The 25587-nt window shown below is 39.9% G+C and overlaps 1 protein-coding gene across 1 annotated transcript in view; it reads right to left on the bottom strand.

Annotated features, from left to right (window-relative positions):
• The window catches only part of gatad2b (GATA zinc finger domain containing 2B), a 28359-nt gene extending 9161 nt beyond the window's left edge, over positions 1–19198 (bottom strand). The window contains exons 1-5 of the mRNA XM_023960077.1: positions 19071–19198; positions 1753–2133; positions 1521–1650; positions 1128–1259; positions 477–605 (exon numbers count right to left, since the gene is read on the bottom strand). Of these exons, the coding sequence (XP_023815845.1) occupies positions 477–605; positions 1128–1259; positions 1521–1650; positions 1753–2132 (771 nt within the window). The 5' untranslated portion in view covers position 2133; positions 19071–19198. The remainder of the gene's footprint in view (positions 1–476; positions 606–1127; positions 1260–1520; positions 1651–1752; positions 2134–19070) is intronic.
• Between the last annotated feature and the right edge of the window lie 6389 nt (positions 19199–25587).

The raw sequence follows: 25587 nt of genomic DNA, 5'->3' as shown, positions 1-25587 counted from the left end.
GCTTTTTTGTATGTCAACATCCTGTCTTACGACATCATAAGCTGCCACGAAGGCAGCAGGTGCAGTTGAGTTTGGAACGTTGATCCACTGTTTTCATATGCAGTTCAAGGTTTGTTTTAAAAGAAAAAAGGGTGAGAGTTTGTTCAGAAAATGTCCTTTAAAAGATTGCATTTTTTGTTTACACAGGTAAGCCAGCATTGCTAGGGCCAAGAAATCTGATATTGCAGAACTGAATTGTATTTTCTTCTGAGATGTCGGGTTAGCTCATTGTGAGGGTGAACGCCCAAGAAGCTACCTGCAGGTAGAGGGGCGGGAATTAAACTAGAACATCACACATTTTCTCATAAGGAAATGAAAAAATAAATGAATAAATCATTCTAAACTCAAAGACAACCATGCAACAATATAAACAAAAATAATATGATATGTGAACTGTATTGTTAATAAATAAAACAAAATTCTGCATGTGCACACACCTGTGCAGTGCGGAGGTTCTGGGGCTCGGGGTTGTGGAGGCCCGGCCTCACAGGAAGTTTGCCCAAGCTGGTGGAGCTGTTAATAGGAGGAGGCTGGACAGAGGAGGTGGAGCTCTGGACCACCGACACCTGTGTTAAAACAGTTATAAATGCCACATAAGAAAAAGAAAATATGAAACTCAAGTGGTGCAGAATAGTTGCAACCCTTTTCTTGCTTTTTACTATTTGATTTTTCCTATGTTACTTAAAACATGGCTTTTTAGAGAGATCTTGATTTAACATTTGTATCATTAGTAGTAAATTGCTCTTAAAAGCAGCTTTGTCTGCAGCCTCATATAAGTAATCATGCACACGTGGCCTGTTACAGTCCAAAATAGCAGTATTAGTGAAAAGCAATGCTGAATGCTCTGGATGGGTGTTAATGGGGGGCTGCAGCACGCAGCACTTGGGAACAGGACTGACTGTGGAGGACCAGCAGGAGGCGACTAAAGATCTGACTTCAGACAGCAGTCATGCGGTTTGTGCTGCGTTCAGGTGTGTCACAACATTGCAGTTTGTGGAGCTGGTGTGAGTGCAGCTGTTTAAGCAGGAAATTTGTTCAGAAGCCTGCAGATTTTTTTTCTTTTTTCTTGTGGGGGTGGGGGCACTCACCTTCTGCACCACGTTCTCCTTTTGCATCTGGCTCTGCCTGAGCTTCTTGAGGAGCACGAGGCGGGCCTCCTCCAGACGCAGCTCCTCCCTCAGAGCTTTGATCATCTGCTGCCTCTCCTCTCCCGTCTTCCCCTGCAGCACGGCGACAACAAACATTTAGAGCAGCAAACTTAACGAGACTTGATGAATTTACTGAACACTCTCCACTCTGGAAAAGGCTGTGAAACACAGGGGAGGCTTGGTTATGGTCTGGGGTGCTTTGTTGATTTTCAGAAAGCGTGACCTCATGGCTTTCCCAACAGAATAACGATCAGTAATACTTGTAGAGGTTTTTTGTCTAAATAACTATAGGGGGTTTCTACAATTTAGTATTTGTGTTTAATGGTGTTCAACCTTGAAAATGTCCAGGTTGGTGTGGTGTGTACGCTCGTCGGGCCTCGGTGTGGTTCTAGGACTGGATGCCTCGTTGTCTGAGAGGACGATGACGTCTGGAGACGGGGTTTGTCTTTCTGCCTCCGCCTCGCTGTACCCCCCCCAAAATAAAAGCATTTGTCAATGTTTTGAGAAGAAAAACTTCTTTAAATCTTAATGCATGCAGACATTTTTAAAGCTGTAAAGGGAGTACCATCTCCTCCCGGCACTCATGTCCACCGGCTCGTCCATGATGTTCTCCTTCCCAGTTTTACTAGATCCAACATGAGCGCTGTGGCCTCCGAACCGCAGGCTGCCGTTGAGCTTCTCCTCGTACACGGCGCTCATCAGGTTCTGGTGGTGGATGGTGCTGGCGACAGAGCCGTTCCCGTCTCCCAGAGTCACCGGGACCTCAAGGGCCGCCAGGTCCGCCAAGTCTTTGCGCTTGAGCAGAGCCAGCATCTTGAGGCGCTCCATCGCCTCGTGACCGTCCATTTTCAAGCGCTTGGCCAGCGCCTCGTCGCGCTCGCTGGGCGATTCTAGTCCTCGCTTCAACAGGTTTAGTCTAAGCGCCTCCTCAGACATCCGCTCCATTCTGAGGAAAAATCAGAGACAAAAACGAGGTAAGGAGGGGATGAAGCAAACACAAAACAAACATTAAAATGTATTTTTTTCCCAGATTATAAGTGACACCATTTTGAAGTAAAAATGTTTAAAAAGAACAAATAAAAGTTTATTCACACATTTACCCGAATAGCATAAACATCAACAATACAGTAAACTTTAATATTTCTTCAGAAGATGTTGTATACGCAGTCTAATACCATCCAATTAGCAACAGAAAGAAGCAAGAATGAACAGAGACACAAGGTTCAGGACAAAAATACAACTTTTGGAGCAGTTTTTATGGACTTCAGCAGCAGGCAGGACTACAGTTAGTCTTTGCCTAAAATTGTGTTGGTGAGTATTTCCTTATTCAAATCGTTGTGAATCAGGAGCAGACAAAAACAAATGCTGTCTAAAAAAAAAGAGTTTATTAGTGACATGGAAAATGCTCAGGTGTACGTGAGAAGTAGAGATGATAGAGAATCAACACCTATGTGCTGTAGTAGTAGGTGGCAATTATAAGAGAAATATATCAATGTTAGCATTCATTTTTTTCTTATAAAAAAAGAGACAGGGAGAGGAAGGGGGAGCGGTGTTTCTCCGAAGCAAAAGTCCCGCCCACAACTCTACTGCCGCTCCGCAGGAACTATGTCCTACATTGAGGACACGTTTTTTTAATATTGTCTGGAAAACAACATAATCATGATCTGCTTTTAAAACCCATCTAAAATATATAATTTTGTTCATGAGCGTTATTTTAAAAAGAGATTACTACATTACTAGGTTCATTATTTTACCTCACATATTTACCAACAACCTCAAATAACCTAGAATGCAAAAAGTGGGCTTCAAAATATTTGACGTTTATCTTATTGTTTTGATATGAAAATCATTTCAGAAAAAAAAGAACAAAACTTATTTTTATGGCTTGTTAAAATCAGCTAAAAGAAAGAGCACAATGACTCCGCCCACTCTTGAGTGGGTGTAGTGTGTATCGTGGGAGTTCAGTCAATGATGGGATTGTGGGAGTTCTGTTGCTGTTCTTAGCTGCATCTAGTCAAGGTTGAGTCAGATTAATGAAATTGTTCTTGGTACAGCTTTTTGTGTTGACAGATTTTGTGCTATGAGTGTGTGTTTGAAAACAGAACCACGAGTGTGGGCTGGGTGTGAGGGCGCCACACATAAAACACTGTTAGAATGACAAACTGTGCTGCTCCTTCTCATGAAGGTTTAATACCACATAACGTTACTGCACGAGGCATGAGTGAGCTTCTGAGCACGGCTAACACCTGTGATGGAAGGAGACGAACCATAGCTGCAAACCTTTGAGTCTCGGGAGAATGTGGTCCAAATATTGTTGCTCAGAAATCCTTCCATGACTTCTACAATACATCTGAACATCTCAACATGGCCACCCCTAAAACTCAGGGTTTGGTAGGTCCATCAACCATATACAGCCACATAGCAAACAAATGCCTAAATTATGATTCAGGGTAACCATTTCCATTATAATCCGAACTAAAAATGTTAAATGATTAACATTAGAACAATTTTCACAGAAATGGGAGGTAAAAATAACAGTCCGGAGAGTGTTCCCTGAAAAGGGGCTGCAACAACTAAATGCATAAATTAACTCTAATTCTCCTAAAATTATGATCAGGATTTTTTTTAAAGCAGTTTCGTGTTTCAGCGAAGGGAAGAATCAGCCAATTGGCAGGCTTTGTGTCAACATGGCAACACAGGAAGAGGATTAAGCTGTAATGGAAAGCCCGGAGAGAGCAACGTTCAAGTGAGACAAATTTTATGGAAATCGTCTTGAGGTGGAAGCACTTTACTCTTAAGGAGCTGTTCAAAAAAAGTCACTTTCTGAGCATCCTATTTATGGAAAACAAAAAAAACATGCCACTGCCGTTCTGGAAAAAGACTTTTAGAGCCAGTTTGATTTTAACTTAATGAAATAAGCAAATTTTATATACTTACAAATAACAACTTACACAATAATCATAATTTTTAATTTTTTTTTAAATGGTAAATCAATCAGACTGTCAAACACAATCTGATGGTGTGTTCACACTATTTTAACTATTTCTGTAAAGTTAATCCAAAACCATTAAAACATATTTCACTGATTAAATAAAAAAACAACAAAAAAACTATTCATTTTATTTTATAAATCTATGATCAAATAAAGTCATTTTATGCAATTTAAAAATAAGTATAAAATTGCTCATGACTAATCTAAGTTATTTGGACCAACTCTTATCAGTGATTGAGATTGTAGAGCGTGAGATTTGGTTTCCATTGCTATAGATTTAAACTTTGATAAACCATAACAAAATCTAATATGTCATCAAATGTAATGCCTGTTTTTCAAACGGCACAGACCTGGGGGGGCCACACTTTTTTGGCATGTAAGCTACTTTTGAGACAACTATGTCTTAAAGATCTACCTACTTATAGATGGTATTTTGAGACTAAAATACTGTTTAATAAACATATTTGTTTACATTTGTTTACAATGTATAGAAACATACATTTTTTATGTACTGATAATTCAAAAACAAAACCGTAAGAGCACACAAATTTATGTGAGGAGATATTTTTGTATTAACAGATGAGGGGTTTTATTACAAAATCAGAAAGCAGTGACCATCATATTTCATGCTCTGCTGTAAACCGTGCAATGGGGGGAGCATGGCATTTCTAAAGCGGGGCTGGCTCCATGAGCAGCGCGTGCTACAGGAAAACACTGCTGCCTTAGTGGGCTCAGATCCATCGGGCGGGAACTGCAGAGGCACGCGGGCCGATCCGGGCCTCAATAAAACGTCTTCTACTGGGGACTTGACGTGCCGCGGGGCAATTAGCGACTTTCTGATGACAGAGAGTTTGCGCTCAGTGTATTTAAACACGGATGTGCAGGGACGTATGTATCAGAGAGGAGAGGATTTTGATTCGCTGAAATATAGAAATATATTTGTATTTTTTTTTATTTATTTCTCTTTCCTGGCATGCAATCTACCCTCATGTCGTTGAAGATTGACCGGTCGATGACGATTTGCGTAATGAGCACCCCTGGCATAGTCGGTCCAGCAGCAGAAGGACTGAAACAAGAAAAAGGTTGCTTTATTCGCTTTACGTGCTTTTGATGTTTTTCAATAAACGGCTCAGAAAAACTACTACATCAGAGTAAAAATAACAACAAAAAAAACGGCAGTTTTTGTTTGTTAAAAAAAACTTAGCAGCACCAGAAGATAAGAGAAACCTTAAATATGATGGAAGAAAAATATACAACTTTAAAAGAATTTTCTAATTATTATATAGGTTAATTAGGATAAAAATAATAATTTGATCTTCAAAATAATCCTCATCCACCGCCCTTTTAGAAGCTTTTTTTTTATCTTGGAGCAGTTGAGCAAATGTATTTTTTCTTTTAATAAAACCCCTTAATATCTTTCAGTTATATAAATGTATGCATGGATTAAAGCTCCTGATCTGAAATTATGTTTTTTAACCCCTATTTGCTAAAATATGTCACCATAATTATTGAACATAAGGTTTTTTGTTTCCGTTCTGCAATGTACATTTTTAGTTTCTTACAGTTGGTTATAACCGCCCCACAAAAGCCCTGTAACCACCTTTTTGGCTCTCAGCCATTCCGGTAAAAATATTCTTAACATGCCGCTGTCTCTCCAGCCGCAACCCGCTGCAGCAGCAGCAGCTGCAGCTGCAGCACCATCACAGCAGACGAGCATGCACCTCCTGTTGCTTGAAAATAGATAAATAAAAAACAGGAGCAGCTCCTGAAAAATCTCTGCCAAGCCTCCACCTTTAACGAGCCACATAGCTGTAATGTGAATGGCGCCACCGGACCAATCAGAGGCGGCCCGCTGCTTTGTGTCAGCGTTGCCACCCCCCCCTCCCCTCCCCTCCCCTCCTGCTCGCCCAGGCGGCTGCCAGCTTTTTACATAACGTGAAGGCAGTTACAGTCTCCATCACACACATTTGTTTCCACCACCCACACTTCCACCCGCACTCCACTTTGTGCTCCCGTACCCTCGCCGTAGCCCGCCATTTTTGCCATGAAAGGTAAACACTTCCCTCTCAGAGTGTCAAGATGGAGAATGACATGAAACCAGCTAATCAAGGTGAACAAATGAAGGGATGGCTGCTCCTCGCTTTCAGTCTGCCACGATTCCTAAACCAAAGGAAGTCATAGGACAGTTAACATGGCTAATTAGCATACTCACATGGTGTGTAATGTTAAAAAAAAGTGCCAACATGGCTCCTAAATGCCAATGCCACAAACATAAATATCTGGAACAGTCCAAATGACTGAAAAATGGAAAAAAGGCAACATAAAAAGCTTAAAGTAGTAACATTTTATTCTTGAATATACAAAAGTTAAAAATAAGAACAAAAGAAATAAAACAAAACTTGTAATTATTTTTGATTTTTGGTTCAAGTTCATACACTTTATGAATAATTTACTGTGTCACAGCTGTGCAACAAAAATAGCCAAAAGGCACTTTTAAAAAAAAAGCATTTGGCCTTTAAGAGTCCCCCCCCCCCCCCCCTTCGGGCTAAACCGTTACGCTTGAATCATGGCGGACGGTGACGCCTGCACCTACGAACCGTCGTCGCAACGCGAGGTGTGCAGACTTGTGGCGGAGCTGCACACCCCCTCCCCCCCATTCAGCAGCTCCTAATTTCTCCCTCCCAACCCCCCACCAACCAGAGTTCGCTCACACATAAACACGCCAGCACTTGGGTGGCACACACAAACACACACCCACACACACACACCATGTTCTCTATGCAAGGACCTGCCAATCAAATGGCTGCTACTAAAATGTCCTCCTTAGAATTTTAAGTGCTTCTGCTGACGCCCACATCGCTGCCGCAAAGCCAGCAGAAGGCGCTCTTGTGTCCACTAACCTCATTTGCTTTGTGGGTGCATATTTAATTCATTAATTGCAGCAATTTAACAAACACAGTGAGACACACAAAAAGATGGAATGTATACTTACTAAAACTGTAAATAAATTCAGATTTTCAAAGAAAATGGGGAACAAAGCAGGGAGAGCTGGAGAAACGCAAACAGGCTTCATCTGCCATCAGTTTCAGCATTCCTCCTTTTGCTTCTGACTGACATGTAAGAGAAAAGGTTGCAGATAGAGGTGTGCATTTCTTCAGGTCAAGAACAAAAACAAGGAGATCTACAGATCTGAGGACCTGATCAGGACACGAGCAGTTCATTCACAGTTCTCTGACATTACAACTCAACATCTAAGCTTGCAGAATGTGTACATATGTCTGTTTTCACGCTCAAACTGCTTATAATGCCATCTTTCCCTGTGTAGAGTCACACTTATAGGTGACATGGGTCACTTGTCAGGTTTATCGCTTATACCCACTTATTTTATGAAAAGGGTAAAATTGTATGAAGAGTTTCTAGTTGGTCTAATCAGGGTTTCTCTCAAGCTTTGACTGAGTTCCTTCAGTATTACCATTTTGTTGAGGTGTCCGAATCTAAATCTCGCAATCTAAAATGTTAGTGTGCATCAATTGGCAAAATGGAACACAATGCATTGTGTTTAAACAAATCATTAAAAATGGGAAGGTTTTCCGATTCATAAATAGTCCAAGGAAAATGTTCATTTTTTTAGGATTTTACTACGGCAAATAAGTGATGTCATTTGCTGTTTAAAAATAAGCACACAAAAAAAGAAAAGTCGTGAATATATGTCAGAATTTGCATTAAAGTCCACTTGATAGTTTTTTTAGGGGTTAAGAAGTGGTGGGGGAATTAAGAGACAATGCCAAAGTGCTTGAAATAAAAATAAAAAATAAAATAAGATCCCTGTTTTCCGATTTTGCTACAAAGCAGATAAATCTATCGACATTAGCCTATTGTGTGATAACAAAAGGCAAGGATTTATCCAAAAGGAATTGATGTCACAAACATCGAGTAGGTTCTCATTGATAAAAAGTATTGTGTATCAACTGTAATGGGACTGTGGCTCTGAGGACTAAAAAAGCTTTAGATCCTACGAGCCTCCACAGCAAAGAGGACAAGCACAGAAGACATCCAGGACCACCCGCCCAAAAGGAGCAAAGATCAATAGCAAAACAACCTCTTGAGGAAAACAGCAGCAGAATACACACAAAACCTCGAGACATTGAGTATGTGGTTCCTTAGATAAGCAGATCATGTGAACTTGTTGAGCATCTGCAGGCACTTGAACATTTGACCGTCTGCTCCGCCCTCCAGCACTTGGATTCCCTGACTTGATTCAGCCATTGTTCACAGCAACGCGTCATCAGGCCTCAACACCATGCTCTGACAACACAGTTATTCCTTATGTCCCTCTAGTTTGAAAAACGAAGAGCCATCACTTTCCTGCAGGCAAACTTGAGTTTTAAGCTTTAACCCATAAGAGCCCAGACCCATTTTTCCTTAAACAAAAATTGTGTGGGATATGTTCAGACCAAGTGGACCACAGAACACATGTCTGATGTCACCATGGGTTCTTAAGGGCTAAAAAAAAAAGAACTAAGTGGTTATTTTACCTTCTTATCGGTAGTATTTGCACATTATTTATGGTTGATGGGTTTAATTCCTTTTCCTTTCTGCCCCTGAGCTTTAATGTTTCATTTCATTTATGATCAGCCTCCAGAGGTAGTCTCAGGAGTTTCAGTCTAGATCAGTGCCCTCTATGAGGGGCAGACCATAGACAAATGCCCTGGACCAAAAATCTCTGCCGTTATCCATAGGACTCTAAAGGATTGAAATGGAATGGGTACATAAAGTAGAGTTTAATCCGAACATTTCCAAGATGTGCAAGAATTGTATGAGCTTTGATTAGTTTGCCTACACTACCCTCCCAAAAAAGATGTTGAAATAATGTGCACATTTACCGGTAAGCTCAAATAAAATCAATCATACAAAAAATAGTTATCAATACCCCTGTCCCAAAAGCAGTTAGGATTCATAGAAAACAATCCACACGGGAGATAAGTCTATATTTTTCTTTAAACTGACTTATTAATCATGTAAGTCAAAGGGAATTTGTTCTTTTGGGAAACCAGCTTTCAGTGGTCATTTGAGGAATTGCAACATGTGACATACACTCAGGACCATAAATATTTGTACACAGACACATTCTTTCTAATTTTGTTTCTGTACATAACCACAGTGAATTTTAAATAAAACAACTCAGATGCCATTGAAGTGCAGACTTTCAGCTTTTATTCCATGGGTTGAATAAAAAGATTGTATAGAAATGTGAAAAACTAAAGCATTTTTAAACACAATCCTTCATTTCATTGGCTCATAAGTAATTGGACAAATGATATAACTGAAAACAAAATGGTCACTACTAATATTTGGTTGAAACCCCTTTGTTGGCAATGACAGCCTGAAGTTTTGTACTCACGGACATCACCAGATGCTGGGTTTTCTCGTTCTGAATGCTCTGCCAGGCCTTTACTGCAGCAGCTTTCAGTTGGTGTTTGTTTGTGGGCCTTTCTCTCTGAAGTTTAGTCTTCAACAAGTGAAATTCATGCTCAATGGGGTTAAGATCAGGTGACTGACTTGGCCATTCAAGAATATTCACTTCTTTGCTTTAATAAACTCCTGAGTTGCTTTGGCTGTATGTTTTGGGTCGTTGTCCATCTGTATTATGAAACGCCGCCCAATCAGTTTGGCTGCATTCACCTGGATCTGCGCAGACAGTTTGTCTCTGAACACCTCAGAATTCATTGGGCTGCCTCTGTCCTGTGTCACGTCATCAATAAACACTAGTGTCCCAGTGCCAATAGCAGCCATGCACGCCCAGACCATCACACTGCCTCCACCGTGTTTTACTGATGATGTAGTGTGCTTTGGATCATGAGCTTCTCCACGCCTTCTCCATACTTTTCTCTTGCCATCATTCTGGTAGAGGTTGATTTTGGTTTCATCTGTCCAAAGAATGTTTTTCCAGAACTCTGCTTAAAAAATTCTTCAGTTTTTCACATTTTTATGCAATCTTTTTGTTTAACGCATGGAATAAAAGCTGAAAGTCTGCACTTCAACGGCATCTGAGTTGTTTTATTTAAAATTCACTGTAGTAATGTACAGAAACTGATCCAAGCTTAATAAATCCATAACGATCCATAAAAGTAGAGATCGATCTTTTTTGCCTTTCCTTTTCCAGTAACCTAAAGCTACTCGTGAGATTTTGTATATTGAAACAAGCTTTGAAACAATCATGGTGCACAACTGTAAAACTGCTAGACAGTTTACAAAATATAATTTGAAGGTTCATGGAGCATTTCTAATATACTGTGATACATCTACAGAGTAATTTGAACAATAACAGCAGTAAAGCCAACGTCTGCTAGCTCGATGCTACCATATAATGGAATTTCCCATAGGACGACTAATGCAGTGCTACTGCAGTGACAAATTATGCTGTCTTGTTCTAAAATGCTTCAATGTTTCAATATGACTGGCAGTTATTGACCAGATTTTTGGGTTAACTTCTTATACTGTCTGCACAACTGCAGAAGAGCCTTTTTACAAGGACCAACATATTTTTTAAACAGCAAATAACTTTTTTTAGCCTTTATATTGATTGCCAAGTGAAAAAGGCTAACACACGCCTACATAAAATGAATATTTTAAATCATAAAGAAAAAATTGTTACCGATCAAGGTGAAAAACACGATGAACATAGGCAAAAAACAATGTACATGTCTACATAACTCAATTCAATATTATTGATAACAATGCTAACACAGTTGTGCATTGTCTGTTCTGTGATTATTTACCATTTCTAATGAAGATAAGCAGCGTTCAGCATTTGTGATAACTTTTTAAAGAGTTACGGCAGGCAGGTAGCCGCTGACAGGTGAGCGGACTTGACCTGAAATTTAGCTTGATGTGAGCAAAAATAAATTACACAATATTTTTAAATAATCTCCATGATGTCACTCTGATCATTCAGCACAGCAGGCATAGACACACAGAACCTACGCACAAACTCTTGATTTCTATCTAAACATATAAAAGCATGATGCAAACTACATGAAATATCTTTATTAAGGTGTTTATGGGTCAAAAAAATCATTTATGTTGAATTAAAAAAAAAATCTCCAGCGGTTATGTTTAATCAAATCGGTGTTTAAACAAATAGAAGGGATCATCTCACCATCTATTGTCACTACAGTGTCAAACACTTTTTTGAGCTGTTGTTCGAGCTTTAAATTCGTCTAAGATTAACCTTTGCAGGTTAGGGTCATGGTCATGAGTTAAAGTTGTTCAAAAAAGCCTCGCTTGGCCTTCTATATCTTTATGGACCTCACTTTGTGTACTAAAACTGTACCCTCCTAAATTGGTCAGATAAAATTTTCCAAAAGCTTCCTACAGTTTTTTGCCTTTTCCTAAGACTAGCTCCTTCAGCAGATTCCTGCATTAAATGGAAAAACGTGATTAATCCCCCTACAAAGCTCATGCCAACTGCTCTAGAACCAAGGTACAAGGGTCTTCTGACAGCAAAACAACGCTTTGCATTACACTTAAAGATGGTTTTATCGGTTTAAGAAACATGTCTATGAAAAGAGTCAAGACTTTGCAAAATTAGACTTACGTTGTTTAAATTAGAACGTAAAAGGCAGCTTTAGGTATTGTACATAATTTCTAATATTAGAAATAGTAGCACAGTGATAGCGACAATTCTATAACTTTATAATCTACTGACTGACGCTCCTCTTAATTTATTTAAATAATAGAAAATACTGCTAACTAGTTTTGCTTCATGTTGAACAAACGGATCCATATTTCTAGACAAAGAAAAACAAAAAAGCATGAATTTTAAAGGAACAACAAGGGAATTAACCTCTCTCAATGGACTTGCAAACCATTCAGGGCATACTCTCCCATCGCCCAACAGTGGCTGGGATAGGCTCCAGCAACCCAGTGACCCCAAAAGAGATTTAGAAGGCTTAGAAAAAAAAGGATGAAACGAGGTAACTAAAAACACAAAATGGGGAGAGCATTTCCTTTGGTCCTTGAATTTCTGCCTGCAATCTAATATCTTGGACTTTAGTATTTGTCTACTTTTGCCAATAATTCCAGCATGTGGATTTTCACTGGTTCACATCTTGTCAGATTGCTTTTGGAACTACCTGAAAGATGCACTAGAAGCACATAAAGTGCCTCTAAAAAAACCTTATATATGGACACAATTTGCCATAGCCTAAATAACGCAGATTTATCTAAAGATATAACTGCAATTTGAATGCTTTAGAGAAACTGTTGTGATTGGATGAAACCAGAAAGAGATGTTTTTAAAATAATTCCAGCTAATTGTAACAAATAATCGATAGTTCAAATCAACAACAACAACGATAGAATTAACTGTGTCTAACGTAGCCCTGTGACCTCAAAGAAGTACAAAAAAGCACACCGTGTGAGAAGAATTGTCTAAAAAAATGTGTTTTTTTTAGTGCTATAATATTCAGACTAAAACTCCATAAGCAATAGATTTCCCGAAATTTAATATAAAATGATTGCAAACAAGTTGCAAAAGTTTTCTCAAGAATTTTAGAGAAAGAAAGAAAGGTTTACATAAACCCTAATATCAAAAGGTGATTGATGCTAGTTGAAAGAGCATAAGAGGATAAAATAGACGTAAAACATTTTAGATTTCAACAATAGTTTCTAGTTAATTTCAGAAACTTTTCTTTTAGATCTTCTCTTTCCTGGTTTTTCAGGTTTTCAAGTATTTTCAAGTATTGGGATTTCCGGTTCCGGGTTACACAGCAGGACGCGTGGCGTGCCTCTCTGCGAATACAACTATCTTCAAATTACTTAAAAGGTTGATTTTCCCCAAAAAAAGAGAGCTGACCATGCCCTCGAAGAAACCCCAGGAATACGAAGACCTCAAAAAGACTCTTGACATTATTCAAGAAACGCTGAAAAGTTTTATGGAACAAGTGTCGGCTAAGCTAACGCCACTTTGGGAAATGATGGAAGAGTTCCGAAGATTTCGGGCTCAAAACAAGCAGCGAGAAAACCGGGTCGAGATTCTGGAGAAAAGACTGGACGATGTGGAACAGCAAGTATAATCTATTTCAGATGACTGATCTGCATTTGCCCTGTTGATTTCTAAAATAGTTATTTTTGACGCAATACTTAAGTAATTCATCTTTTTCGTGTGCTTTATCGATATCTTATGATTTTTAATTCTGTCTGATAAAAACTGGGAACCGGATATTGATAAATCATGTAATAAAATGGTTATAGGATAACGGGGTGGGATTATATAAGTTCGCTTCCTTCCACTCCCTTTCAAGCAATATTTATTATTATGTCTAATTATCCTAAGTTTGATTAGTTACTGTATGAATGTATAACTGATGATTATATTGCTCTTGTGTATTATTTCTACTTAATTGCTTGAAATAAACCATTTCAAATCAAATCAAGTATCCCAAAAAAAAACTGTATTTGGAATTAAAAAAAAACACGTTTTTATTCTTGAATAGTCATCACCTTCCAAATTTGAAATAAATCCATTGAGGCATCATCACCAAATTCAAAGTTACTATTCACTTCACTGCTAACAGGTTTCAGGTTAGTAAATTAAAACAGACGTTGGATATGAAGCTCTGGGTCAGGCTGACATGCCGAACCCTTGAAGTCCAGTAACCGAGTAGAATCAGTGCTGAACACAGAATACCATGATTGTAAAGGCTTGCAAAGGAGCCTGGGTATAAAGACAACTCCTGCAAAGCCACATCTGAGGAGAACCACAGCAGAACCCTGACTGAAGACAGAATACTTTAGAGCTAAAGTTTGCAAGAGGCACAGCTAAACCCCAACTGCAGAAAATATCGGCAGAACCACACCTTAGAGGAACCTCTGCAGAACCACAGCTAGGATGAATTGCTGCAGAACCTGAAGAAAGAAATTCCCAAAAGATCCAAGGCTAAAAGAAGACGCATCAAAAACAGAGCAAAGAAGAACCATATGACAACTGAAGACCTAAAAAAATAAAAATATATTTTTTTTTTAGTTCAGAACATTTATCTTTGAGTCCTATCAATACTTTTCTTTGTACACCCCCATTAAAATGAAAAAATCTAATATAGACATTAGGGTTGGGCGATGTCCCCTAATTTGGCCGTTGACGATGTTTGCTGTCAACCATCGGGATGGACGATGACATCGTCGGGGGGGGGGTATTTTTTTTTTTACATTTTTCGTTCTTATATAACTGCTATTCGTTATTTTGCTTTTTTCATTTTATTTCCCAACTAATGGTTAATCCGCGATGATCCAGTATAAACTGAGGGAAGTGACTTTAACAGAAAAAGTAACAAACAAAATAGAAAAGAAGTAGTCCACTCCCGCACTTAGCGGAGTGGACCGGCGGAGTGCGGATTTACAGCTTTGTGTTTGATGGGAAGGGGGGGGGGGGGGTACATGAGCGGTATGTGTGAGAGATTTAAGACTGCGATCCGTCCCGCAGCTCTAGGGGTACTAGCTACCGAACTCAGAACCGGGTCTAAGTCAAAGTGTGTGTCTGAGCACAGCACGGATCGTCAGCAGACAGAGGTTTGAGCATCAAAGCAGAAATGTCGCTCAGTCCTTAGAAAACATTCAAGCAATCACGTGGATTTGTGTTTCCAGTCGTGTCCCGACTAAATAAAGGCTGATGTTATTCACAGGATGCAGCGCCACCCAAAGCTAATGTTGTTAGCCCGTGTTAGCATACTGCTAATCCTGGCTTCGTTCAGAAAAAGCACTGACCACACGGATTAAAATTCAAATGATGAGCGAACAGGTGTTTCATAATAACCGTAACATCATTAAAAGCACGTTTAGAAGATCCTCTCGTATTTTACCGAGCTGACATGTCAATGTATATAGCCGCTCGGCGCTGTTATCGTTTTGTATTGAATTGTTACATTCAATCAAGTTTGGAAAAAAAAGCCGCTCGGCGGAAGTTGTATCCCCTTCCGGTTTTCAAACTGCGCATGTGCGAATACTGCGCATGTGCGAATGATTTATTCCGACCGAAATTGTGACCTTAGTGAACGTTTTTATATTCTGAAAACATTTTTCTGGGCCCATCTACACGGTTGGATTCTAATCCGACCATTGATCCCATCAAGATATTTTGTACATGTAACCGCGGCTTATGGTGTCGACGCGCAACGTGGCGGGGGCGTGGCATCACGATGGTGGTCTCTCCATCGGGATGTCAGTCACCCATCACGATGGACGATGATATCGTCCATCGGCACAACCCTAATAGACATCTATGCAACTACTGAGTGGAAAATGATGCAGAGGCTCTTCACTCCAAAGCTGAAGGAAAGCTGTAGAACTAATAGAAGTTCAAAGGAGCTCAAACCTTCTGATTTCTAAGAAATCCAGCAGAAGCTGTCAGCAGACTCTGGTTTTCTTGGTTCAGGGTCTGGAACCACGTTCCTGAGTTTTCAGCTTTCCGTTACAAAGTAAGCCAAGGGACAGTGTGCTCAGTGGACTCATCCATGCTGAAAAGCAAGATGGCGCCTGCGTTCGGCAATGCCTCTGCTCGTTTCATTTTGTGTTGATTAATAGTGATTGTTTTTACTACGTATGTGATCATGTCAGCCCCATTAACAAATAGATATGTTGCTGCTTTGCTGACTGATGGCCGGGACTTTCTCCTTCACATCAAAGAGCAAATGGAGTTTCTCTTTGAAACATGGGATGGCTACAGACAAACATTTCCTCCACCATATATTTGTGCGCCTGTCCTGTCAGATGTACTGACAGGACAGTTTATTCAGGAGTTCAGGAATTTCTCCTACCATTTCTTTGCTGATGATATCCAGCTATATTGCTCTTTTAAGCCCTCTGAGACACACAAGCGGGATTCTCTGATGAACTGCTTGATGCAGATAAAACAATGGCTCTGTAAAAACTCTTAGCAGCTAAACTCAGAGAAAACAGGAACACTAATTATTGCCCCTATACCAGGGATTAAGCAGCACTTGGGTTCTTTTGGCAAGGCTGTCAAACCCAGCCTTAGAAATTTGGGTGTCATTTTTGACAAAGATATTTCGCTGGATCAGCAATCCAAACAGCTGACCAAGAACTGTTTCTTCCAGTTAAGGAATATTTCTAAGCTAAGGAAAATTGTGTCATATGAAGATCTTGAACTCCTTATTCATGCCTTTGTTTCTGCACGGCTAGACTATTGTAACAGTATGTTTTCTTGTCTGAATAAGAAGGAGCTTTCTCGCCTGCAGTTGAGCCAGAACTCGGCTGGGAGGATCTTGACCCGCACTAAGAAAAGAAATCACATCTCCCCTATCCTTAAAGCTCTTCATTGGCTTCCTGTTGCTTACCATTTTCAATATAAAATCTTAGTTTTGACTTTTAGGGCCCTCCATTCTCAAGCTCCTCTATATGTTTGTGATCTGATCGCCCCCTACAGACCATCTCGTGCACCGAGGTCTGTGGATCAGAACCCACACACGGTTCCGAACCAGAGGAGACAGATCCTTCCAGGCGGTTGCTCCTAAACTCTGGAATGGGCTCCCGTTGTCCCTGCGTTTCCTGGACTCTGTGAATTATTTTAAAAGTCAACTAAAATCTCTTTACTTACTTACAGACTAAGACTTACAGATTTGACAGAAGATCAGCATCATCTGTCACTGCAGATGGTGTGCTGTTCTAGATCCTAGATAAAAATAGTCCAAAGTTCTTTGCAATAAAAGTAAAACTTCCTTCATGTCTAAAAGATGTATTTATATACCTCAGTGTATTTGATTTCTAATATTATGATGATAATAATGCTGATTTGGCATTTTAGTTGACTAACAATAATTACATCCAAAAATAGGAGGAATAAAACCCAGTGAAAATCCTTGTTAGACATTGAAGGCGCAGTGTCCAAACGTCAGACATGGAGCATTTGCAGTTTCACAACAGAAACTTTATTTTCTTAACATCTGCTTTAATCATGTTATGGTCTACGTCTACTTGTTCTTCTTTGGCTTCTCACCAATTTGTTTTCTTCCGTCCTCAGCATCACCACCAGGAGGTAAACAGTAAAGACAATGAGAGAAAAGAAATACACTTCCAGTACCTCTTTTAACCCTGCCACTTACATTATTCTGGATCTATACGTATTGAGACTTTACATTATTATCTGTTTGCCCTACAAAAAACGAGTTTAATTATTTCACGACAAAAAAAAATCATTAAATGTGGCTTTGACATGTAATGTAAAGCCGTCCATAGACTTGTGTTTTTGACACAAATCATGCAGCATAAAAGGTGCCGCTGGAAACCATTCGATGTTGAAGAACCCGGAAGTGTTGTTATTATCGTCCATTAGATGTGGTTTTGTTTGAATGTTTTCAAAAGCAGCAGCAAATAACTGCTTTACTAATATATTTCTGTTCACTTTTTTTCTTTCAAATTGTGAGTTTGTTGTGATTACCTCTGAAAGTGAGGAACAGCCAAGGTAACTGACTGATGATTTGGCTTTTTGCTTTATTGCCAGAAAACCCCTTCTTCTGGACTTTAACCCCTAAACCTTGTTTACAGGGAAGAAGAAGAAATCCTACACATTTTAGATTTATTACTTTAAAATGAATTTTAGGATCATAAATCCACTTCAATTTAAAAAAGGCGAGGGGCCGATGAATTTATTTTGAAGGATATAATGTAAGGTTTCTTTTAACTGATAAGCTATACCTCTTTCCGACCTGTTGGAGTTTGGAAAAAAACTCATTTAGTGGAAAAATGAAAGATTTTAGTGAGCAATCTTTGTCCAAAATGTTGTGGGTTTTTAAAACTAATACACAAAAATGAGAGATTTCTGTTGTACACGCTTAAAGGTTTGTGACAGAAGGAGCAGAAACAGTCCTGAACATGAGTCACCAATAGAAAAGAAGAAAAAAAAAAGTAATAAAAGAACATCTTTGTGGTGTCATCAGATTTTCTTATGAAGATGAGACAGTCAGAAAATGAGCAACACTGAAACTCTGCATTGATGCAAAGCCAGTCAAAACGTGCTGCCATGTCTGAGGTGCAGGGCTGCAACCAAGAACTCCAAAGCGTTCCGGTCCAAGTCCAGAAGAAGAGCTGCACATATGAGGGTTTTAACCCCGTTTGGACGGTTACTTCCCTTCGGCAGACATCTCCTTCTGCTAATCCGCAGATCAATACCCAATCAGCTGCCAGGCCCCGGCTCAAGCCTTGCCCTTTTACAGTAAATGCGTTGGTTCTGCTGCCAGGCGCCAGGCAGCCATTTAGGTGCATATGGAACAAGCGGAGTCTCCACGTAAATGGCTGATGCATTTCGGATTTTTCTTCCTAATTGCTGAGGGCCATCACTACCGCCGGCCTCCCCCCCTGACGCCTCGCAGACGACCACTTCTCGCCGTCTTCACCGGGATAACGCCGCTAAACATCACATAAAAACCCCGTTACGTCTCAAACAGACCATTTGGAAGAAGATATTTGAAGGAGCGGAGTTTTTTTTTTTTCTTCACTCCCCCTCCAGCCGAGTTAACCCCTTGAGACTCCGGATCAAACAATGAGCAGGATCGGAGGCTTTTCCGAAGAACGCCTTCATCGCATCTTAATCACACGTCGACATAAAGGGAACTAATGTTCATTTATTAGCGGATTTTTTAAACACAGAGGCCCCGCAAACCATTCACGTTAGCGCTACAGCCTCGCGTCTTTAGGCAAATTAACGGTCCGTTCGCCAACATGTCAGCCCACATCAATAAAAGCAAACACAACGAGCTCTATTGTCTGACACTGTTATGAGCATTTCTGCTGACAGGAAAACCAGCACGCGGCTAACGCGCCGCCACGCCGCTTCAAATCATCTCCGACTAAGGCCTTACGCAAATCCTCGGACTCACCTGTATTTTCTTTCTCCTCAGTGTGTACCGTCTCCGGGTTCACGGTCCGGTCCTACTGTCGCGCTGCAGCGGATTCTAACCACCAGGCACCGGCAGGCAGCACTGAACCGCTGATTGGGCTCGCACGCGCCCCCCTCCCCTGGTCGCTGCCACAAGTGGTTCCTATTGGTTAGCTTCTCACTCCGTGAAATCAAGACTCGCCCCTGATTGGCTGCTCCTTTTCACAGCAGACCCAGACTGACAGCTGATTGGCTACTAATATCCGCGGTGGAGAAATGGGGAAAGCTGATTGGCGTAGGAAGTATTGTTGTTGTCTGTGTCTGGATAGAGAGCCATGTTACCTAAATTGAAGCTAAAAACAATGAGTACTATTTTGAAGATCGTGGTGTCTGCATGGATGCAGGCAAGTGGCACTTGGGCGTGCCCCGTTTTTGTCAAACTGTTTTCATCTTGCCCAGAACGTGTTATTCACCTGATCAAACAGCCAAGGGCCTGGGCTTGATTTCAATAAGTGATGGATTTGCTGGATTTGCTTTGGGCATAATTAGAAATTCTCAAACCCACTTCCTCACACTGTCAAGTGTGTGGGTTTAAAAAAAATGGCTGCACTGCCACCATAACAGAAGGCTTTACACGTGGGAATGAAGTATCTGAGGGTGTTAAACTGTCCGCTCATTAAAAGTACAGACAAAATTTTAGGATAAAAGGACAAAAAATCTGTTCCCACGTTTATGCACAAATATTTCAAGTTCCACTACTTCATCTTTACAGTAGTTAAAGACCCACTTCAGTGAAAACCATCTTTTTTTTTACAGGTTCTTGTGCCATTTTCTCATAATGGAAGACACATATAGAAAATCAAGCCCAAAATTGCATTTCTGAGTATTTCTTTATTCAAATTATTGTGAATCAGGAGCAGACGAAAAAATGCCATTGGAAAAAGCTTGTAGCTGTGACATAGAAGCTACAGTTGAAAGGCCAAAAGCTCCCTGCTCCGCTCCATTCTGATGCATCCACTTGCAGACAATTTGTACATTGTTGTCGTCCGGGCTAACATCTGGCTCAAAACTGTACAGCTGCATAACTCCTATATTGCAGCGGTAGGGCGGTCGACCCATGATCGTAAGATTGCAGGTTCGATTCCTGCCTTGGACACCCATGAGTCGAAGTGTCCTTGGGCAAGACAGTGAACCCCACCTTGCCTCTGGTGGTAGGTTGGCGCCAGTGTTCGGCAGCGGAGCCGCCACCAGTGTGTGACTGTGTGTGTGACTGGGTGAATGGGTCTGTGACTGTAAAGCGCTTTGGGCCTTGTAGGTAGAAAAGCGCTTTACAAGTATACGCCATTTACCAATTTTGTTTCGCCAGTAATGTTAAGTTGAGGTTGTGTGGGGCTGTAAGGGGAGAGTGTAGAAACAGATGGATGATGGGTGAGGGCGCACTTACCCACAACTAAGAGGTGAATTCTGCCGCTCTGCAGACACTAGTATGTCCTAGAAAACGACACAGATTTTTAATTTTGCCAATAAACGGCATAATCATAATTAAAAGTTCACTGGGAACGCTTTCAAAATAGATCAAAAGATGATTAGAGTGGAACTTTAATAGAATCCTAATAATCTCAGAAAAGGCTCCACTTCACTTCTAGTTTGGGGTTTGCAAGAACGAGGAGGCATGCTTCACACAAAACCAGTATAACCCCATAGTTCACTGAACTGTTCTCTGGATCACCTCTGCAACCTGACACGGCATGGTTTACTTCATCTTGCCCAAACACAGAGTGGAGCAATAAAACTAGCCAAACAAATTGCATTTTTGGGGTCAAACGTCCCTGACTATGGTATATTTTGACTGGTGATAGTTTAGCCTTGAACTGCCATAAGGAAAACCTGGGCACAAGCAGGTAGACATAACAAAACTGCACCCCTCCTGGACCCTTCAGAGTTCGCGTACAGTGCCATCAGATTGGTAAAGTATGTAGTGAACATGGCACTTGTATACACAAGGGAGCAAAAAACACAGCTACTAAAATTTTACTGACTTGAACAAGGTTTGGGGAGGCTATAAATCAGTAAACCTTAGCAAAAAGATGTGGTCAAAATGTGTAAATAGATGTTCAAGGAGTGTACCTTCTCAGAAAAAAACGGCACACCCTGATGAAAACTCTCCAGAACAAGTTGATGAGGCAAAGCAGTGGTTCTCAATCTTTTTCAGTTGACACACTCACACATATGATTGACAGACAAATACACAGAAATACATACATACATGGTAGAATTACATTAGTAAACCCCTGAATTATTTGAGCTTTTTGGCCTAATTCCAGTTTTGGAGCTTGTTTGTGTCTCTCTGCCCCAAATGGAAAGTTTTCAGATGGACAACCTCTCCAAAGCTGCCATGTCATACAAGGGAGAATGATTTGAAGTATTTCTGACTGTGGTCTTTGCAAGAAAACAGCTAAATGAAAAATTAAGCAAATCTACAAGGGTCTGAGCAAGTTGGACCTGGCCGAGGCAGGCAGATACTCTGAAGCCGGAATTGTTGAAATCCATAGGTTTACATATAGCCCAAAATGTCCAGTTTTTAGCTTCCAATTTGGCGGTTAAGAGAAAAGGTGAGGGAAATGTAGTCATCACATATAGATGGATCTAGCATGAAATCTAAAGTACTAAAATAGTTCAAATAGACTCATGATATTCAACAAAGGTTACAAAGTTTAAATAATATGTCAGTTGATTTGCTGCTTTTGACTATAATGTCTGATTTTTATTTGTGAACATGCTATTAAGAAAAATACCGTTTCTGATTGTAAAAGTTGTTTCTGTTTAATCAAAATGTAAATAAAGGTAATTTAATGTTGTGTGTGTGTACGTGTGAGGACACCATAGCACCGAGATGGAAAAACGTTGTCTTGCTTCCTTTTGTATTATAAAAAATATATAAAGGTATCGAAAGAGGTGACAATAATAAACTGATTTTGAATTTACTTCCCTGTAAAATAATATGTAAACGAGACCTAAAAATGGGCTTAACAATATTTTTCCATTTGCTCCAGCAGAAACTCTTGTGCCATCTCTCGCAAACACCTCCATACCTCCTCAGTTTTTTTTAACAGGGGCAATTATCTTTTTTTACACTTCTTCATCTTCAGTGTCTTCCTCATGTCATTCTTACCGATCTTTGCTACTTCCTGCTGCACAACAGCCCTCTCTTCTACTATCTGCTTCTTGTTATTTTCCTTATTCATCAGCTCTTCAAAGTTCTCTTTATATCTTTCCATCACACTTGTTGAACTTGTCAACACATTTCCATCCCTGTCCCTGATCACCCTAACCTGTTGTTCATCCTTGTTGTTGTTTTTTTGCCTCACCCAGACAGACCCAACTCTTCTTCCTTTGTGTCCCACCTGTCATAAAAGTCCTGTTTGTTGCCACTTTCACCTTGCGCTGCATCTCTTTGTATCGCTGTCAGGTGTATTCTGTCCTCTCAGAAAAAAAACCTTTTCTTAGCTAAAATTTTTCTCCAAACACATTACTGAGTCCTGAAATTCTTCATTCATTTAGGCAGGCAGCTCAAATACAGACCAATAAGAAGTAGGTCTGCATTGGTCTTCATAAGTCAACAGGATTCTCTCTACATGGGCTGTGTTAATCACTGCAGCCTACAGCAACAATAAGTAATTTGAAAAAGAACCACCAGATATATAAAAACCTAATAAATTATTCAAAAAGGGCATGTGTCATTTTTTAATCTGGAAATTTATCATTTAATGTGCAATTATGTGACATGTGTTGTACAAATTTGAAATCAACGTCAGTAAGAAAGACCCCCTTCGTTACAAATATAAGAAGCCATGCAATTATGGACATCTTTTTTTACCAAACAAATTTAGAAAACAATAATATTTAAAAAATATATCTTAATAAAGTTGTGTGGACTGTTTTGCATTTCATTTCTTTAAAATGTATTTCTTGTGAAAAAAATAATAAAGTGTTATAAATATTGTACAAATCATTTATAATTTCTTTCTTTATGTAATTATGTATGATTATTCTATCACAAAGTACATTTCAGCTAAACATATTGATGTCTGCATATTTGGACTCGTTATTTGTTAAAATTGGTCCCCACCATTTTCCTGTTGCAAGTATTTACTTCTTTTTCAACTAATTTATAGTAAAAAGAGTAAGAGTTGGTAAAAAGATTCTAATTAATTTGTTGTATTTGTGTTACTTTTTTTAACTACCCCATCAAAAATAAAATAATCAATTTTATGACATCCTAAATTTTAAAAGGAGATTTTAGAAAATGTAAAAATGTCAACAATGTCATTTCTGAAATGTATCAATTGTCAATCACTTTTGGCCACACAGCCTTGTACATCAAAGAGAGTGGATCAGCAGAGGGCAGCAGAGAGCAAGTCAGCAGAAATACATAAACAGGTGGTCTTTGACTTTGGGTGGATTATTCTCTGCACATGTCTGCCTGCTGATTTGAGGGAGAGAAGAGAGCTAAGTGTTTCCTCCAGCAACAATCCTGTAGACAGAGATAATCATGGTGTCCTGATGAGGCAAGGGAGACGCCTTTATCTTCTCACTGTACAGTGACACGATGGTTCATTCCAAAATAGTAGGGGTATAGTTAAGGGCACATGTTAGTACTATTTTCTTGTGAAATTGTTCTGTGGAGGTTCTACTTTTTCCTCAGTGATGCTTCATGAGAAAAGATCACATCTGCTGTGTAGCTGTTTATCAAACCTCAGAGCTCTATTGCTTCTTTCTTGGTCAATAAACACTAGATCTTTTTTTGTTTTCCTTGCTTGATCCTCTACAAATATAGAGTTTGCACATCACGTTCAAGAGAGTTTTGTGTACTTGAGGAAAAAAATGCAACCCTGTCCCACAAGATATTTTATGGAGGGTGTGATGGGAGTGTGGAATAGATGGCCTGCTGTCGGAGACCATCTATTCTAGTACAGATAGAGCAGGAGTGTGGTTTACCATTGGAGGGAATTGGTCAGGCTTCTTTGCACTTAACCAAGATTGCTCTTTGTCTCAGAGGTGAATTGGAGGCAAAATGGGGTCAGTATAAAAAGGGTAAGCAAGACCGGATTAGCCATACGGGCAACTGGGCAGTTGCCCAGGGTCACTTGAAGTGTTGAGGACCCTGGGCACAACTTTTCAGAGTTTGATTACTTCCACTGTGCAAACATTTCACTTTTGTAGAAGACCGAAACGCAGATACAGTTTACAGGTATTTTTTCATGCGATTATCATAACATACAGATACGTCAGTCTTTAAATCAGAGACTTGTACTTTTGGCAAAGTTAAACAAAAAAAAAGAATTACCGGTAATCACCCCTATTATCTTGATGGAGTCATAGTGGGGTTAAACCACCAATGACTTCAGATGAATGAGTGACTGATCAATAAAGACTTTGAATTGAACAAAAACTGTAATAGAAGCTTTCTTCTTTCTTCCTTCTTTAAGACTTTGAAATAAAAGTTTACTTTTTTTTTTAAAAAAGAATCAGCACCAAGCAGCACCAATGATAATTTGGCCTGAATAACTAATGTGGCTGTTGAAGTCAACGTTCTGGATTTATCTGATCATGAATGACGTTCTTAAATGTATCAAATCTTCCACAGCTCATAAATTTCCTCAGATATTTGTATGTCTTCCTCCAGGCTTTGTTTCTTCCTTTCTTTATGTTTCAATGGCTGTGATCAATGAAGACAGCTTTTTCAGCAATATCCGTTTGCGTTTTATCGTCCTTGTTTAGGGTGTCAATGAGCAACTTTCATGTCCTCCATGAATAAATCCAGACTGACATTTAAAAAACAAATCTTTGCAGGTCCCTTCAATTGACTTTACTACAGTCAGCCAATTACACAATACAGTATTGGATGCTTTAATTACGTCTGTGCAGACAGGAATGGTTATTTTATTATAGGCATGATTTGACCCAAACCTTTTATAAAATTTTTTAGGACATTCTTTTTATATTGCATGACATTCCTTACATGCGCTGATGTTTTCTGTATGTACTTAACGTGTTTATGGGGTGTGTGAAGCTGTGCAGCAGCTGCAAGGCGAGGAATGGCAGAAGAGCTGGCCCACAGCACGTTTGTCTCTGGGGAGCGGCTCCACTACACGCTGCCCCTTCACGTCGGCCGTCCGACTGGTGCAGCACCTGCTCCGAGCCTCATCGCTGGGGAGGTGGAGGATCTCACAGATGGGGGGGGGAGGGGCACGGAGGGTGTCCTTTTGTAAAGTGATGGGGGAAGGAGTGTGTGAAGGCGCTGGAACTTGATGATGAACCGAGAGCATTGTGCTGATCCAAGCACAAAGCGTTCACAGTGGATTAGATATGCCGATTATTGTCTGCTTCATGTGTGGAGGCCTACTTTACGACCAGTTTCACTTACCGGTACTGCTTTTTTTGTTTTATTGTCTGTGGGAACCGCTCTTTTGCTAAAGTATAGTTTAATTTCTGTCTTTGATATTATTTAAAATTCT

The sequence above is a fragment of the Oryzias latipes genome, chromosome 11 (genome assembly GCF_002234675.1).
Source record: "Oryzias latipes chromosome 11, ASM223467v1".
In the NCBI taxonomy this organism is placed as follows: domain Eukaryota; kingdom Metazoa; phylum Chordata; class Actinopteri; order Beloniformes; family Adrianichthyidae; genus Oryzias; species Oryzias latipes.
This window is presented reverse-complemented; position numbering and strand designations above follow the sequence as displayed.